The 14,962-nt window shown below is 32.8% G+C and overlaps 1 protein-coding gene across 9 annotated transcripts in view; it reads right to left on the bottom strand.

Moving 5' to 3' along the window:
* The window catches only part of Cdc42bpa (CDC42 binding protein kinase alpha), a 323,243-nt gene that overhangs the window by 87,128 nt on the left and 221,153 nt on the right, over window positions 1–14,962 (bottom strand). For all 9 annotated transcript variants that reach the window (XM_076831696.1, XM_076831690.1, XM_076831691.1 and 6 more), the window contains one exon: window positions 10,177–10,301. In XM_076831696.1, coding sequence (XP_076687811.1) covers window positions 10,177–10,301 — 125 coding nt within the window. The remainder of the gene's footprint in view (window positions 1–10,176; window positions 10,302–14,962) is intronic.

Genomic DNA, 14,962 nt, shown 5'->3' with positions numbered 1-14,962 from the left:
AATGAAAACTATAGAACCCTAAAGAGAGAAATAGAAGAAGACCTTAGAAGACAGAAAGATATACCTTGCTTATGGATCGGTAGAATTAATATTATTAAAATGGCCATATTACCAAAAGCACTTTACAGATTCAGTGAGATTCCAATCAGAATCCCAATGGCATTCCTCACAGAAATAGAAAAAGCAATTATGAAATTCATGTGGAAAAATAAGAGACCCACAATAGCTAAAGCAATTCTAAGCAAAAGAAGATATACAATCAATCAACAAATACACAATAAAATGCTCACCATCTCTAGCAATCAGAGAAATGTAAATTAAAACTACTCCAAGATACCATCTCACTCCAGTAAGAATGGCAGCCATTATGAAGTCAAACAACAACAAGTGCTGGCGAGGATGCGGGGAAAAAGGTACACTCATACATTGCTGGTGGGACTGCAAATTGGTGCAGCCAATTTGGAAAGCAGTATGAAGATCCCTTGAAAAGCTGGGATGGAACCACCATTTGACCCAGCTATACCCCTTCTTGGTCTATACCCAAAGGACCTAAAAACAGCATATTACAGGGACACAGCCACGTCAAATGTTTATAGTAGCACAATTCACAATAGCTAGACTGTGGAGCCAACCTAGATGCCCTTCAATGGATGAATGGATTAAAAAAATGTGGCATTTATACACAATGAAATATTACTCAGCAGTAAAAAATAGCAAAATCATGGCCTTTGCAGGGAAATGGATGGCATTAGAGCGGATTATGCCAAGTGAAGTTAGCCAATCCCAAAAAACCAAATGCTGCATGTCTTTTCTAAGGTGGGTGACTCAAAATGGAGTAGGGAAGAAGAGCATGGGAAGAAGATTACCTCTAGATAGGGAAGAGAGGTGGGAGGGAAAAGAAGGTAGAAGGGGAATTGCATGGAAAGTGGAAGGAGACCCTCATCGTTATACAAAATACATGTATGAAGATGTGAGGAAAAAAAGAAAAAAGAATAGTGTCACCTTAGATTGGGTAGAGAGAAATGATGGGAGGGGAGGGGAGGGAATGGGGGGAAAGGAAGAATAGTAGAATAAAATAGACATTATTATTATTACTGTGTGTATATACATGACTGCATGACCAATGTGATTCTGCAATCTGTACACTCAGAAAAATGAGAAATTATATCCCATCTAATTCAAATGTATGATATGTCAAGGTCATTGTACTGTCATGTGTAACTAATTAAAACAAATAAAAAAAATTTTTAATAAATAAGCAATAGATTTAATGAAGTTCTTAAGTAACATCTTTCCAAAGTTCTATCACATGTCATGACCTGTCAACAGATGGGAAGAGGTTCACAATTCAGTTACACACAAATTAAAGCTGGCAATGTTTTAAAAAGCCCATGTTACAACTAGCTATTTAGAATACAAAGAAAGACACTGGTACAGTAACAATGAAAAAAAAAACTATATTATTTAAGTGGCCAGATTTTAAAGATATCTCTTTCCCCAGACACTATCTCTTGCCTCTTGCTTTCAGGCCATCTGGTTAAGTGCACTTATACTCATCCACTTAGTTATTAAAAACAGTTTTAGAGGGAGTTCTCTCATCTCTTCATTGGCTAAGTAATTAAAATGTATTTTTAATTCCACAGTAATCATTGCTATACAGATGGTTATTGTCCCTACTACACCTTTTAGTTTCAATTTCATGACAGACCTTCTATAATCCAAAAGGATTCCTTGTTCTAGCGGCCCCAATCCAAAATTTCCTGTTTTTTTCCTCCCTCCGATCATTAAGCTACTTAGTCTAATCCCTCTAATACTTAACCCTCATTCACTCCAATACATTACTTGAAGGATAATTTTTGCCTCAACTATTTTGCTGAAATTATCAAAAATCAAAAATTAATCTTGACAATTAATAATTATCAAAAATCAAATAAACATTCAGTTGAAATCATCATCAAAGTTTAGATTATATAGAAAACAGAACTTCAGGCCTTGAAAACAAGGCATATAAACTTAAACACTCAAAAGCAGTATTGAAAAATAAAGACCATGATCAAAATGTACCAAGAACTTAGATAAAAATAACACCACACTTAAGAGTCACTGGGCTGGGCATGGTGGTGCACACCTGTAATCCTTAGCAACCCAGGAGGCTGAGACAGAAAGATTACAAATTCAAAGCAAGTCTCAGCAATTTAGCAAGGCCCTCAGCAACTTTTCGAGAACTTGTCTTAAAATAGAATGTAAAAAAAGACTTGGGGGACTGGGGTTGTGGCTGAGAGGTATAGCGCTTGCCTAGCACATGCAAGGTGCTGGGCTCAATCCTCAGCACCACATAAAAAAATAAATAAATAAAATAAAGGTATTGTGCCCAACTACAACTAAAAAATATTAAAAAAAAAAAAAAGCTGGGGATATGGCTTAGTAGTTAAATGTCCCTAGTTTCCATCCCTGGTACCAAAAAAGAAAGTCATTGGGATTAAAGAGGGCATAGAGATACAGCCTAAAGGCACTGAGAATTTTTTCAGTGAAATAACAGCATAAAAATTTTCAAACCTTAGGAATGATATGGACATCTGCAGACAGGATGCAAATTAAACCCCAAATAGACAAGACTGAAAAAGAACCTTTCCAAGACACATGATAATCAAAATGCCTAATATGCAGAATAAGTATAGATATTAAAAGCCACAGAGAAATATGTCAGGTCACATTTAGTGGTAAACTCAACCCAAACTCTAAATTACTAGAAGGCTTAGAAAGATAATACAAGCTTTGAAAGAAAACAACTGCCAACCAATATTGCTATTCCAGGAAAGCTATCGTTCAGAATTAAAGCTGAAACAAAATCTTTCCAAGGTAAGGATAAACTGAAAGAATTCATGAATACTAAACCAGCTATACAGAAAATACTTCAAGAAACATTATACACACAACTCAAAACAAACTCCAGAACTCCCGAATGCATAAAGTTCACTAGAGTAACAATTAAACAAAATTGAAAATTAAGAATAAATTAAATATGTGAAACAAACCAAAATGGCAGGAAATGGCCTCAACTCTATAATTAAAATACATCAAGTGGCAGAGTGAATTAAAAAATAAGAATCAATTACAGGCTTTGTGGAATAGACTCGTTTTTGTTTTGTTTTCATATTTTTAGCTGTAGATGGACACAGTGCCTTTATTTATTATTTATTTTTACGTGGTGCTGAGAATCAAACTCAGTACCTCCTAAGTTCTGGGGAAGTGCTCTAACACGGAGCTACAGCCCCAGCCCCAGCCCCTGGAAGAGACTCATTTATAGGTAAAGGTACCCACAGGCTGAAAGTAAAAGGATGGAAAAAGATAATCCATGCCCATGTTGTCTGAAAAAAATAAAGAGTAGCTATTGTCATAACCAATAAAACATATTTCAAGCAAAAATCAATCAGAAAAGACAAGGAAGGTCACTATATACTGGTAAAGGAAATAATTCAATGATAAGATATGATGATGGTCAATGCTTGATATTAAGTTCCAGACAGACCCCCAATACAATAATACTAGGTCATTTCAACACACCACTCTCACCAATAGATAGGTCATCCAGACATAAAATTAATGAAGATACTTGTAATCTAAATAATAATTCAAACAGACTTAACATATATCTATAGAATAATTCATTCAACAACAGCTGAATTCACTTTCTTCTCACAGCAGCTCATGGAACCCTTTCAAAAACAAACCATATTGTACTGTCACAAAGCAAGTCTTAGTAAACACAAAAAGTCAATATAAACTCTTGCAGCTCATGAGATCATAAAGAAATAAAATTAGAAATCAACAGCAAGGCAAATTATAGAAAACACAAACACATGGAGATTGAACAATACTCTTTTGAATGAGAAATAGATCAAAGAAGAAATGAGAGAAGAAATAAAAACTTTCCTAGAATCAAATGAGAATAGTGACACAATGTACTAAAACCTCTGGAATACTATGAAGGAAGTTTCAAAAGGAAAGTTTATAGCATTACATACCTACATTAAAAAAAAAAAAAAAAACACAAAAACAACACTCAGAAAGATCCCAAATAAACAATCTAATGCTACATCTCAAGGACCTAGAAAAGAAGAAACTAATTCTAAAACCAGAATACGACAGAAAATAATTAAGATCAAATCCAAAATTAATGAAATAGAAAATAGAAAAAAATAGGAAAAATCAATGCAACAAGGAGTAGACTTTTGGAAAAAACAAGCAAGATTGATAAACCCTTAGACAAACTAAACAAAAGAAAGAGAAAAAAGACACAAATCAAGAAGCTATCACCACAGACATTTATGAAGTTCAGGGAATCATTAGGAACTATTTTGAAAACTTATATTTCAATAAAATGGAAAATCTAAAAGATATTGACAAATTTCTAGACACCCTGACCTTCCCAAATTGAATAAGGCTATAGAAAACCTAAACAGACCAAAATCAAGCCACAAGATTGAAACAGGAATAAAAAGCCTTCCAATAATGAAAAGCTTGGGAACAGATAGATCCTTGGCTGAGTTCTACCAGACCTTCAAAGAACTAATGCCAATCCTTCTAAATTTTTTCCATGACATAGAATGTGAGGAAACACTCCCAAATTCATTCTATGAAGCCTGTATGCCCTGAAAGATACATCAAGGAAAGAAAACTACAGACCAATATCTCTGATGAACACAGATGCAAAAAATTCTTAAGAAAATATTAGCAATTAGCATTCAAAAAGATATTAAGAAGCTTGTGCTCACTGATCAGGTGTTGGATTCTTCCCAAATTTGCAAGATTGGTTCAACATATGCAATTAAACAAATATAATTCATTACATAAAGAAAATCAAGAGAAAAAATGAAATGAACATCTCAATAAATGCAAGAAAAAGTCTTTGACAAAATCCAGCACCCATTCATGCTAAAAACAGTGAAGAAACTAGGTTTAGAAGGAACTTAATATCATAAAGACTATATGACAAAACCAAAGACAACAACATACTAACTGAAGAAAACCTAAAAGAATTTCCTCTAATATCAAGAATAAGAAAAGGATATTCATTCTCAAACACTCCTATACAATACAGTTATTGAAATGCTAGTCAAAGCTAACAGGCAAGAGAAGGAAATTGAAGGGATAAAAATAGGAAAAAGAAGAAATCGAATTACTTCTATTTGCTGAAAACAGGATCCTATATATAGAAGATCTAAAAAACTACCAGAAGACTTCTAGAATTCACAAACAAATTCAGCAAAGTAGTAGGATATAAGATCAACATACATAAATCAGTAGCTTTCCATATACTCAAATAATGAATCTGCTGAGAGAGAAATCAGGAAAATAATTCCATTCACAATAAACTCAAAAAAGGAATTAAAAAAAAAGTGGGGATAAATCTATAGAGGTGAAAAACCTATAAAATGAAAATTATACAACACTGAAGAAAGAAATTTAAGAAGACCTTAGAAGATAAAAAGAATGCCCATGTTCTTGTTAGGCCAAATTAATGTTGTCAAAGAGTCACATTAGTGAAAATCATCTACAGATTCAATGTTATCCCTGTCAAAAAAACAATGACATTTTTCAAAAAACTAGAAAGAAAAACAGCCCTAAACTTCACAGAGAAGAATAAAAGACCCAGAATAGCCAAAGCAATCCTGAGCAATGACTGCAAAGCTGGAGGCATGGGAGCACCTTATCTCAATTATACTGTAGAACTACAGTAATGAAAAAACAGTATGGTAGTGTTATAAAAACAGATATGAAGACCAATGGAATAGAAGATACAGAGACAAATGCACACATATACAGGCATCTGATCCTTGACAAAGTTTCCAAAAATATACACTGGATGAAAGATAGCCTTTCTAAACAAATAGTAATGGGAAAACTAGATATCCAGATGTAGATAAATGAACCTGGATCCCTGTCTTTCACCCTACACAAAAATCAACTCAAAGTGGATCAAAGACCTAGGAAGTAGCCCAGAATACTACACCTGCTAGAAGAAACATACGATCAGCACTCTACCATATTGACACAGGCACCAACTTCCTTAAAAGACTCCAAAAGCTCAAGAAATAAAACCAAAAATCAATAAGTGGATAGCATTAAATTAAAAAGCTTGTATACAGTAAAGGAAATAAGAGTGTGAGGAGGATCCTAATTACACTAAGTTATAGTCCATGAATTTATATGCCAAAATATACTCTACTTTCATGTATATCTAAAAAGAACAAATTTTTAAAAAGAAAAGAAAAAAAGTGAGGAGGGAGCCTATATAATGGGAGAAAATCTTGTTGCCAGCTACTCTTGTGACAGAAGATTAACATCCAGAATACAGAAGAACTCAAAAAGCATAACACACACATAAAAAAAATAATAACCCAATCAACAAATGGTCAAATGATCTAAAAAGAAATTTCTACAAAGAAGAAATGCAAATAACAAACAAACATTAAAAGAAAAACATAGCAAATCAAAATTGCTATGGTTTGGATATGAGGTGTCCCCCAAAAGAGTTCATGTTAGTGAAATGATTAGATTCTGCAATTTATTTATAGGTAGGTGAGGCATGGCTGGAAAAAGTAGATCACTGCAGGTGTACTGGGAACTGTATTTTGTTCCTGGCTCCTTGCTCTCTGTTTGCCGTCTGCTACGGGCTGAGCAGCTCTCCTCCACCAGGGCTTTCTGCCATGATGTTCTGCTTCACTTCAGAGCCACAACAATAGAATTAGCCAGCCATGGACTGAAACTCGCAAACTATATACCCCAAATAAACTTTTCCTCCAGGTTGTTCTTCTCAGGTACTTTGGTTACAATGACAAAAAGCTGACTAACATAAAACTACACTAAAACACTGAGAATACAAATAATAATTGCTGGTGAGAATGTGTGGAAAAATGTACACTTACACATTGTTGGTAGGACTGAAAAGTAGTAGACTGCTTTGAAAAACAATATGGAGATTCCTCAAACATAGTATCATCATGTATTCAAACTATCTCACTCCTTGGTATTAATCCAAAAAGTCTAAAATCAGCATACTAGAGTGATTCATGCATACCAATGTTTATAGGACTGCAATTTACAACAGCTAAGTTATGGAACAACCTAGGTCCCTGTCAATAGACAAAAGGATAAAGAAAATGTGGTATATATACACAATGGAGTTTTACTCATTCATTAAGGTGAATGAAATTATATCATCTGCAGGTAAATGGACAGAATTGGAGAACATCATGGTAAGTAAAATAAGCCAAAGGTCAAATGTTTTCTTTCATATGAGGAAGCTAGACAGGGAAAAAAAAGGGAATTAAATGTGTATGTATGTGGGGTTGAATCTCATGAAAATATACAAGGGAAACTGTTTGGTTTGGATTTGAAGTTTTCTCCTTTAAGCTCAAGTGTTAAGCAATGCAGGAATGTTCAGAGATGAAATGATTATATTATGAGAACTATAGCATGATCAGTGGATGAATACATTTGATGGATTAACAATTTGAATGTATTACTAGAGGAAACCTGTAGAAAGGAAGGGCATGGCTGGAGGAAGTAGATGGCTGGAGGAAGTAGGTCACTGGGAGCATGTCCTTATGGATTATATTTTGTCCCTGGCTCCCTCCTTGTTCATATTCATTCTCATTCATTCATTTATTCATATTCTCTCTCTCTCTCTCTCTCTCTCTCTCTCTCTCTCTTTCTCCCCCCCACCCCCCTTCCTGGCTGCCACGGGCTGAGCAGTTTTCTTCCACCATGCTCTTCTGCCTTATCTCAGGCCCACACTGATGGAATTGGCTGACTAGCAACTGAACTTCTGAAACTGTGAGCCAAAATATATTTATCCTCCTCTAAGTTGTTCTTGTCAGGCATTTTGATCATGACAACAAAAAGCTGCCTAACACAGAGATCAATAGAATTGAGGAAGGGGACTGAGAGAGAGAGCAAGGGGAAGAACTGGGAAATGAAATCTACAAAATTATGCTATGTCCATGTGTGAATATACCACTCATATATATAAACTATAATACAACAATTAAATGAATGGTTAACAACAACAATAACCACAGAAGGGAGATAAGTAGAGTAAACAGATCAGGGTGAGAAAGGGGGAGAGTGATAGGGAAAGTACTTGGGAATGAGATTGATCAAGTTATGTTAAGTGCATGTATGAATAAGGCAAAATGAATCTCACTACTGTTTATAATTAAAATGTACCAATTAAAAGGATAAAATAAATATTACAACATTGGATACAACGGAAATGTGGCATTTATACACCATGGAGTATTACACAGCACTAAAAAAATGACAAAATCATGGAATTTGCAGGGAAATGGATGGCACTAGAGCAGATTATGCTTAGTGAAGCTCGCCAATCCCTAAAAAACAAATACCAAATGTCTTCTTTGATATAATGAGAGCAACTAAGAACAGAGCAGGGAGGAAGAGCAGGAAGAAAAGATTAACATTAAACAGAGACATGAGGTGGGAGGGAAAGGGAGAGAAAAGGGAAATTGCATGGAAATGGAGGGAGACCCTCATTGTTTTACAAAATTACATATAAGAGGTTGTAAGGGGAATGGAAAATAAACAAGGAGAGAAATGAACTACAGTAGATGGGATAGAGAGAGAAGATGGAAGGGGAGGGGAGGGGGGATAGTAGAGGATAGGAAAGGTAGCAGAATACAACAGTTACTAATATGGCATTATGTAAAAATGTGGATGTGTAACCGATGTGATTCTGCAATCTGTATTTGGGATAAAAATGGGAGTGCATAACCCACTTAAATCTAACGTATGAAATATGATATGTCAAGAGCTTTGTAATGTTTTGAACAATCAATAAAAAAAATTAAAAAAAAATTAAAAAAAAATTTAAAAAAACCCAGAAGATATATAATAGTTCTTTTTAAAAAAATTACTTATTTTTATTCTTTTTATTTTGACATATATACATGGAATATAACTTATTCTAATTAGGATCCTATTCTTGTGGTTGTACACCACGTGGAATTACCTGGGTTGTATATTCAAATACAAGGATAGAAAAGTTCTGCCTGATTAATTCTCCTGTCTTTCAACATACAGTTCTAAAGAACTTGGGAGAGAGGACATGTATCAAAGACTAATTAGTAACCTAGATTTTGAGTTAGACCTGGTTTCAAATCCTGGCTCTGCTCTTACCAGTTGTGCAAGTTTGGACACGTCACTAATGCCCTCTAACTGTGTTATTTACCTACAAAATAGGGATGATAATAATACCTATCATACGGAATTGTTGTGATAACTAAATGAAAATACACATGAATTTTTAGCTTCATGCCTAAATGATAATTGTTAGCTGAAGAGTTCTATAATTAAGCAAAACCAAATACTCAGTCATTGAGCAAAATTATTAAAAAAATACTTTATTAAAAATAAAAATTTAAAAAGTGTTCATTCACTTTTGATTTTATTTAAGAAGGCTACTAATCTGAAAAAGTAAGAAAAGTGAAAAAAATGCTTGAATCAAAATAAAAGCAAAGGAAATTAAAATTTCCAAGTAATTGTTTTATAGATACATAAAGAAACTATTTGTTTTGACAGAAAGCAAACATCCATCATATTCCAATAATGGTTAAAAAATTAGGGCACCTATTTTTATTAGGAAATAAAGTCCTCCTTGGATTCCACTTTATCCATATATATAAAATATGTAAATTTTGACAAGCATAATAATGACCATTTAATGAATTAATACAAAGGTTACTAGCTAACTTAATAATAATTTAAAAAAAGAGTCCTGAGATATTAGGGAACTGTTGATTAAACTGTAACCATAAAAAGTTTTAAAAATGCCATGTATGAATTAATATGTTATACTAATGAGCACAGAACCACCCGTTTCTAAATTTTTCTCAGGCTATTTCTTAAATAATTTGTATACAGCTGTTTTGATCTTAGAAGCCTGTGCTATAGAACTTGTGGATAAGATTCTAAGGGTCAACTCTGTCTTTAGAGGGGTTAACACTTTCTATTCTTAAAAAAATATATATCAGATTTCAATAAAGCCATGTAAAGTTGGTATGGAGCATTTGCTGGAGTTGGGGAACAGAGAAACAACAGAAAACAGCAGAAACACAAAACATATTGAAAACACACATTAAAAAGAGAACTCACCACTGAATTATTTCCGTGATTTGGGCTTCCCAATGTGCAACTGATTCTTTCTTGTCTGCTATATCTTTCACCTCTTCTTCTAACTGTTGGTTGCGTATACTTAAATTCTCATACAAAGTAGTAAGCTGAAAGGCAGTTTTTAAAGTATGCATAACTTTTAGGACCAAGACTTCAAGGTGCTCAGACACCTATTTTTACATCTGATAATTCACAATCTTCCACTCAAAAATTCTTGTCTTTTAATTATTACACATCTTCTGGTCACTGGATTTGCTAATAACAAGTACTCTGAATTCTCATGCTTCCTTTGCTTGTCCTTATACCCTACACTAAATCAGTTCTGGTTCTGTGAACATTCACATTTGTCAGAAGAATGTTAACATCATATCTCTTTGTTTCTTTGTGTCTCTCATTTGCAAATGTCTTTGTCATCTTTTTTTTTTTTAAATCAAGTCATAAAGAATTTCAAGCACATTCAAAATGGGACAATACAAGTGAATGCCCATGAGCCCACCATCAATCTTGTTTCATTTATGCCCCTATCCTATTCCCCTTTTTCTTGTATTATTCTAAAAGAAATAACAGAAATTGTATATTCACCCATACATAGATCTGAAAATAAGATATATACATATATATAAAATAAGATATATGTATATATATATACACACACACACATACAAGATATATGTAAGATAAATTGTATATTCACTCATATCTGAAAATAAGGCTATATCTTTTTAAATATAATTATAATATCATCATACTTAAATTTAACAAGTATCATAATACCATCACGTTGGTATCAACTATTCAAATTTCCAGTTATTCAACATTTGTTAAACTTAATCGTGAAACCAATTAAGTAAATGCAATTTTATGGTTTGATATGTCTTTTTAAGTCTGTCTTACAGATTTCTATATAACACTTTTTAATTGTAACTTATTCATTAAAAAAAGTAGGTTGTTAAAAAGAAAGAAAGTAGGTTGTTCTGTGGAGTTTTTTACATGCTGAATTTGTGTCTTCACTTTTGGTGCATCAACATTCTAAATTCCTTTTTCTTCTAGATTCCTTCTCCCATCCCCTTTCTGTTGAGAAGTCAGCTTTCAGCTTTTTACTCCTTTGAATACAATGAATCTTTCTTCTCTGATTTCTTTTAGGATTTTATGTTGATTGGTTGCTACTTTTCAGCAGTTCTGTGATTTGTCTACATGGTGTTTGGATTCTATCACCTTTAGGGTTTGTGACATTTCTTGAATTTGTGGTTAAATATTTCTTAAAAGCTTTGAGAAATTATAGGCTATTAACTCTGCAAACACTGCTTTTGCCATTGTCTTTTTTCTCTCCTTCAGGGAAACCAAATATTTATTTATTAGTTTTTTTTATCATGTCCTCTACATCTGGTATTCTGTTTTCTGTACTTTCTATTTTTTTTAACTCTGTCTGTATAATAGTATGAATTGTTTTTAAATGTACCCAGTCCTTTAGCTCTTTCCAATCTGATTTGAAAATTTCCTATTACATATTTTGATCTTTTGATTTTTCAATTTTAGAGACCATTTGATTTTTTTATATGGACTGCAGAAGTTAAATTCTTCACAATGTTTTCTACTTTCTTGATTCATTATTTTAAAGTCCATTTGTGAAAATTCCATGCAGGGAACTCCTTTGGGCTGTTTGCACTGGTGCCTATTTTTTTTTTTCCTCCCTTCCCATTAACACTTTTGTTTTTGCTGTTACATTTTTTTTCCTCTCCTGGATTTTAGTGTTTTGCTTATTTGCTATTATCCCTGGTAATTTTTTTATTTATGTTTTACATTTATTTTTACTGGATTTATTTATTTATTTTTCCTTAGTTGCTATACCATTTAATATGAGCAGTATATTAGTTCCTCCATATCCTTGGTATGCCACCATTCTTGATTACAGTAATCATTCTTGAGCATGTACATACAGCATTCTCACTGTCATTTTCATTTACATTTTCCTAATGACTTTGAAGATCTTTTCATGTGCTTGTTATTCATACATCATCTTTCACAAAATGTCAATTTCATTTTTTTTCTCTACATACTTGATTGTGGGTAGGAAATGAGTTTTAAAATTTTTATATGTTGGGCTGGTGTTGAGGCTTAGTGGTAGAGCACCTGGGTTTGATTCTCAGCACCACATATAAATAAATAAAATAGAGGTCCATTGATAACTTAAAATTTTAAAAAAAATTATATGTTATGAATAGAAGTATTTTTTAAATCAGATATACGATGTGGAAATATTTCCTCCCTACCTGTGCATGTCTTTTCATTTTCTTATTTGTTTTCAAATTTTGAAATTCAATGTATCATAGTTTTTCTTTCATAGACTGCTTTAAATGCAATTCTCTAACCCCCAAATCACAAAGATTTTCTCTTATATACTTCTTACATTTCAGCTGATGATGTATTTTGAGTTAATTTTAATCTAAGTTCATTTTTTCCCTCAAACATGGATATACAGGTGTTCCAACAACATGTGAAAAGACTATCCTTTTTTCATTGAATTATAACTGAACTGATTCTCCTGAGAAATCAGTTCAGCATAAATATGAGGGTTTACATTCAGACTCATTTTTTTGTTTCATTATTCCAATTCTATAGGTTTCTTTTATTCCTATATATTTATATTAAGTATTAAGATTACATAGAATGAATCCTCCAAGTATAGGATATTTTCACCAAATATTTTGGCTTTTCTAGATCTTCTGTACTGCTGTGTAAATTTACGTGTAAGCTCATTAATTCTAACAAAAAGCATACCAGAATTTTGACAGGGATGTTCTTGAATTCACTATAGTTCCATCTGGAGAGAATCATTAACATAGTATATGGACATGTTTGGATAGTTCTCAATGCATCTCAGAAATATTTTCTAAATGATCTTCCTCTGGTCAATTCCAAGAGCTCTGAAATTGTTTCTTTGCTTTGTTTGTTTTAGTGGGGAGGATTCATCAATCTCTTCATGCTAGCACAACCACAAGTCTACCAGTCATTTTTGAGAGTTGCAAATGCAGCATCTTCTCCTCACTGGTCCCTGCAACACATTATTTTTGGATCACCACTGTTTCTGGCAGTCTTTCCAAGTAATTTGTGGTTAGGGTGTCAGCAGGAAATTTGTAAAAGTAGGAAATGCAGACTTCCCATGCTATAGTACAACAGTTACAGAGAGTTGTTTAAAATAAGTCAGAAAAAAGTTAACCTTTGCATTATTACTGAGTAAACATGAACTCTGGAATATATTCAAGTCCCAATCTGTGCTTAGGAAAACAACACAACTCTTCTTTGACTTGGTATTTTCATCTATAAAGTGGCAAGAATAATAGAGCTTATTTTAGACAATTGTGGAAATGAGTTATATAAAATAAACTCAGAAGAAGACCTAGTGTAATAAATTCTACCTATTAGTTCATTTTGCATGTTTGAAAGGTTTTACTATTTCTGTGTTGAAATATCTGACTTATAATATTTACAACACTAGTAGTGCTCTTGAGATTTTAAGTAAAAAGGCATATTAAAAGAATGTATACATAACTGTAATTATGAAATAATATGAGTGTGGAAAATCTGGAAAGGAATATTATAAATTACAACAGTTGTTTTGCGCTGATGAAATTATGTGTGACTTTCATGTTAAAAATTTTCTATATTTTTTGCAATGTTGCTTTTGTGTAAAATCACAATTGGAAAACAAGATATAAATTACATATTTTGTACTATAAAAACTATTTAATTTGGGCTGAGGTTGTGGTTCAGAGGAAGAGGGCTTGCCTGGCATGCGTGAGCACTAATGTCCTCAGCAGCACATAAAAATAAAACAAAGGTATTGTGTCCACTCACAACTAAAAAATAAAATGTTTTAAAAAACTTTAATTTTACTCTGGCATACATATAAATTTTATTTGCAAAAACTTCTTTTAATAAAAAACAGAGCTTATACCCATCTGAAAATATCATTTGTTTGTTTCTATTTGTTTTTTTGTTATTTTTGAGGCTTAAAATGAGAAAATCTACTGTGTGTAACTTTCAACAATAATAAATGTACAATTCTGCTAAGAAGGAATCTAGTTTTCTTAAACCTGGTTCCCAATGGGATAGCTGGTAAACCATTGGCAAATACATTTGTTGGTTATCACTCTTGGGAAAAATAATGAATTTAAAACAAACTGGAAAAATGAAGACATGGAAAGAGATGGTGAAGTTGTGCAATGGAGTGAACTAAGAGTTAAGGAGAGAAGCAAAAATTAAGTAAGGGATCAGAAACAGCAGAGATTCACATGGAAGCAGAGATTCCAGATCTTTTTGTCAGGCTCCTGAAATCATTTGTTATTGAATACTCGCCTACCATATGAATTTGCTCTCAAAGTAGGATTCATATCCCATATTATACCTTAAAATTCATCAAGAAAAGGTAATGTTCTGTTTTTCATAAACCATCCCTCAGGCTTCTCTACAGATGCTAGGCCTAAATAAGTCCCCTCCTTATGGACCTATTAGATTACCAAATAGTTTTAATTAAAAGAGTATTTAAAAATATATATTTGGTAAACTCAGCAGAGCTTCATATTTAGTAACAAAATTAAACCAGGGACTGAATACAAAATTTGATCTATACTCAATTTGATTATTCTCCAGAGAATTTTTCTTATAGTGTAATAACATTTTTTTTTAACTAGGTAATTTGCTTAGAAGCACTACATGAAGTGGCTTTCTAGAGTTTGATTGTATATAATCTGTATCTCAAGGTATTGCT

This window comes from Callospermophilus lateralis, chromosome 13 (genome assembly GCF_048772815.1).
Source record: "Callospermophilus lateralis isolate mCalLat2 chromosome 13, mCalLat2.hap1, whole genome shotgun sequence".
In the NCBI taxonomy this organism is placed as follows: Eukaryota; Metazoa; Chordata; class Mammalia; order Rodentia; family Sciuridae; genus Callospermophilus; species Callospermophilus lateralis.
Note: the sequence above shows the minus strand (reverse complement) of the source record. Positions and strands in the feature narration are given on the sequence as shown.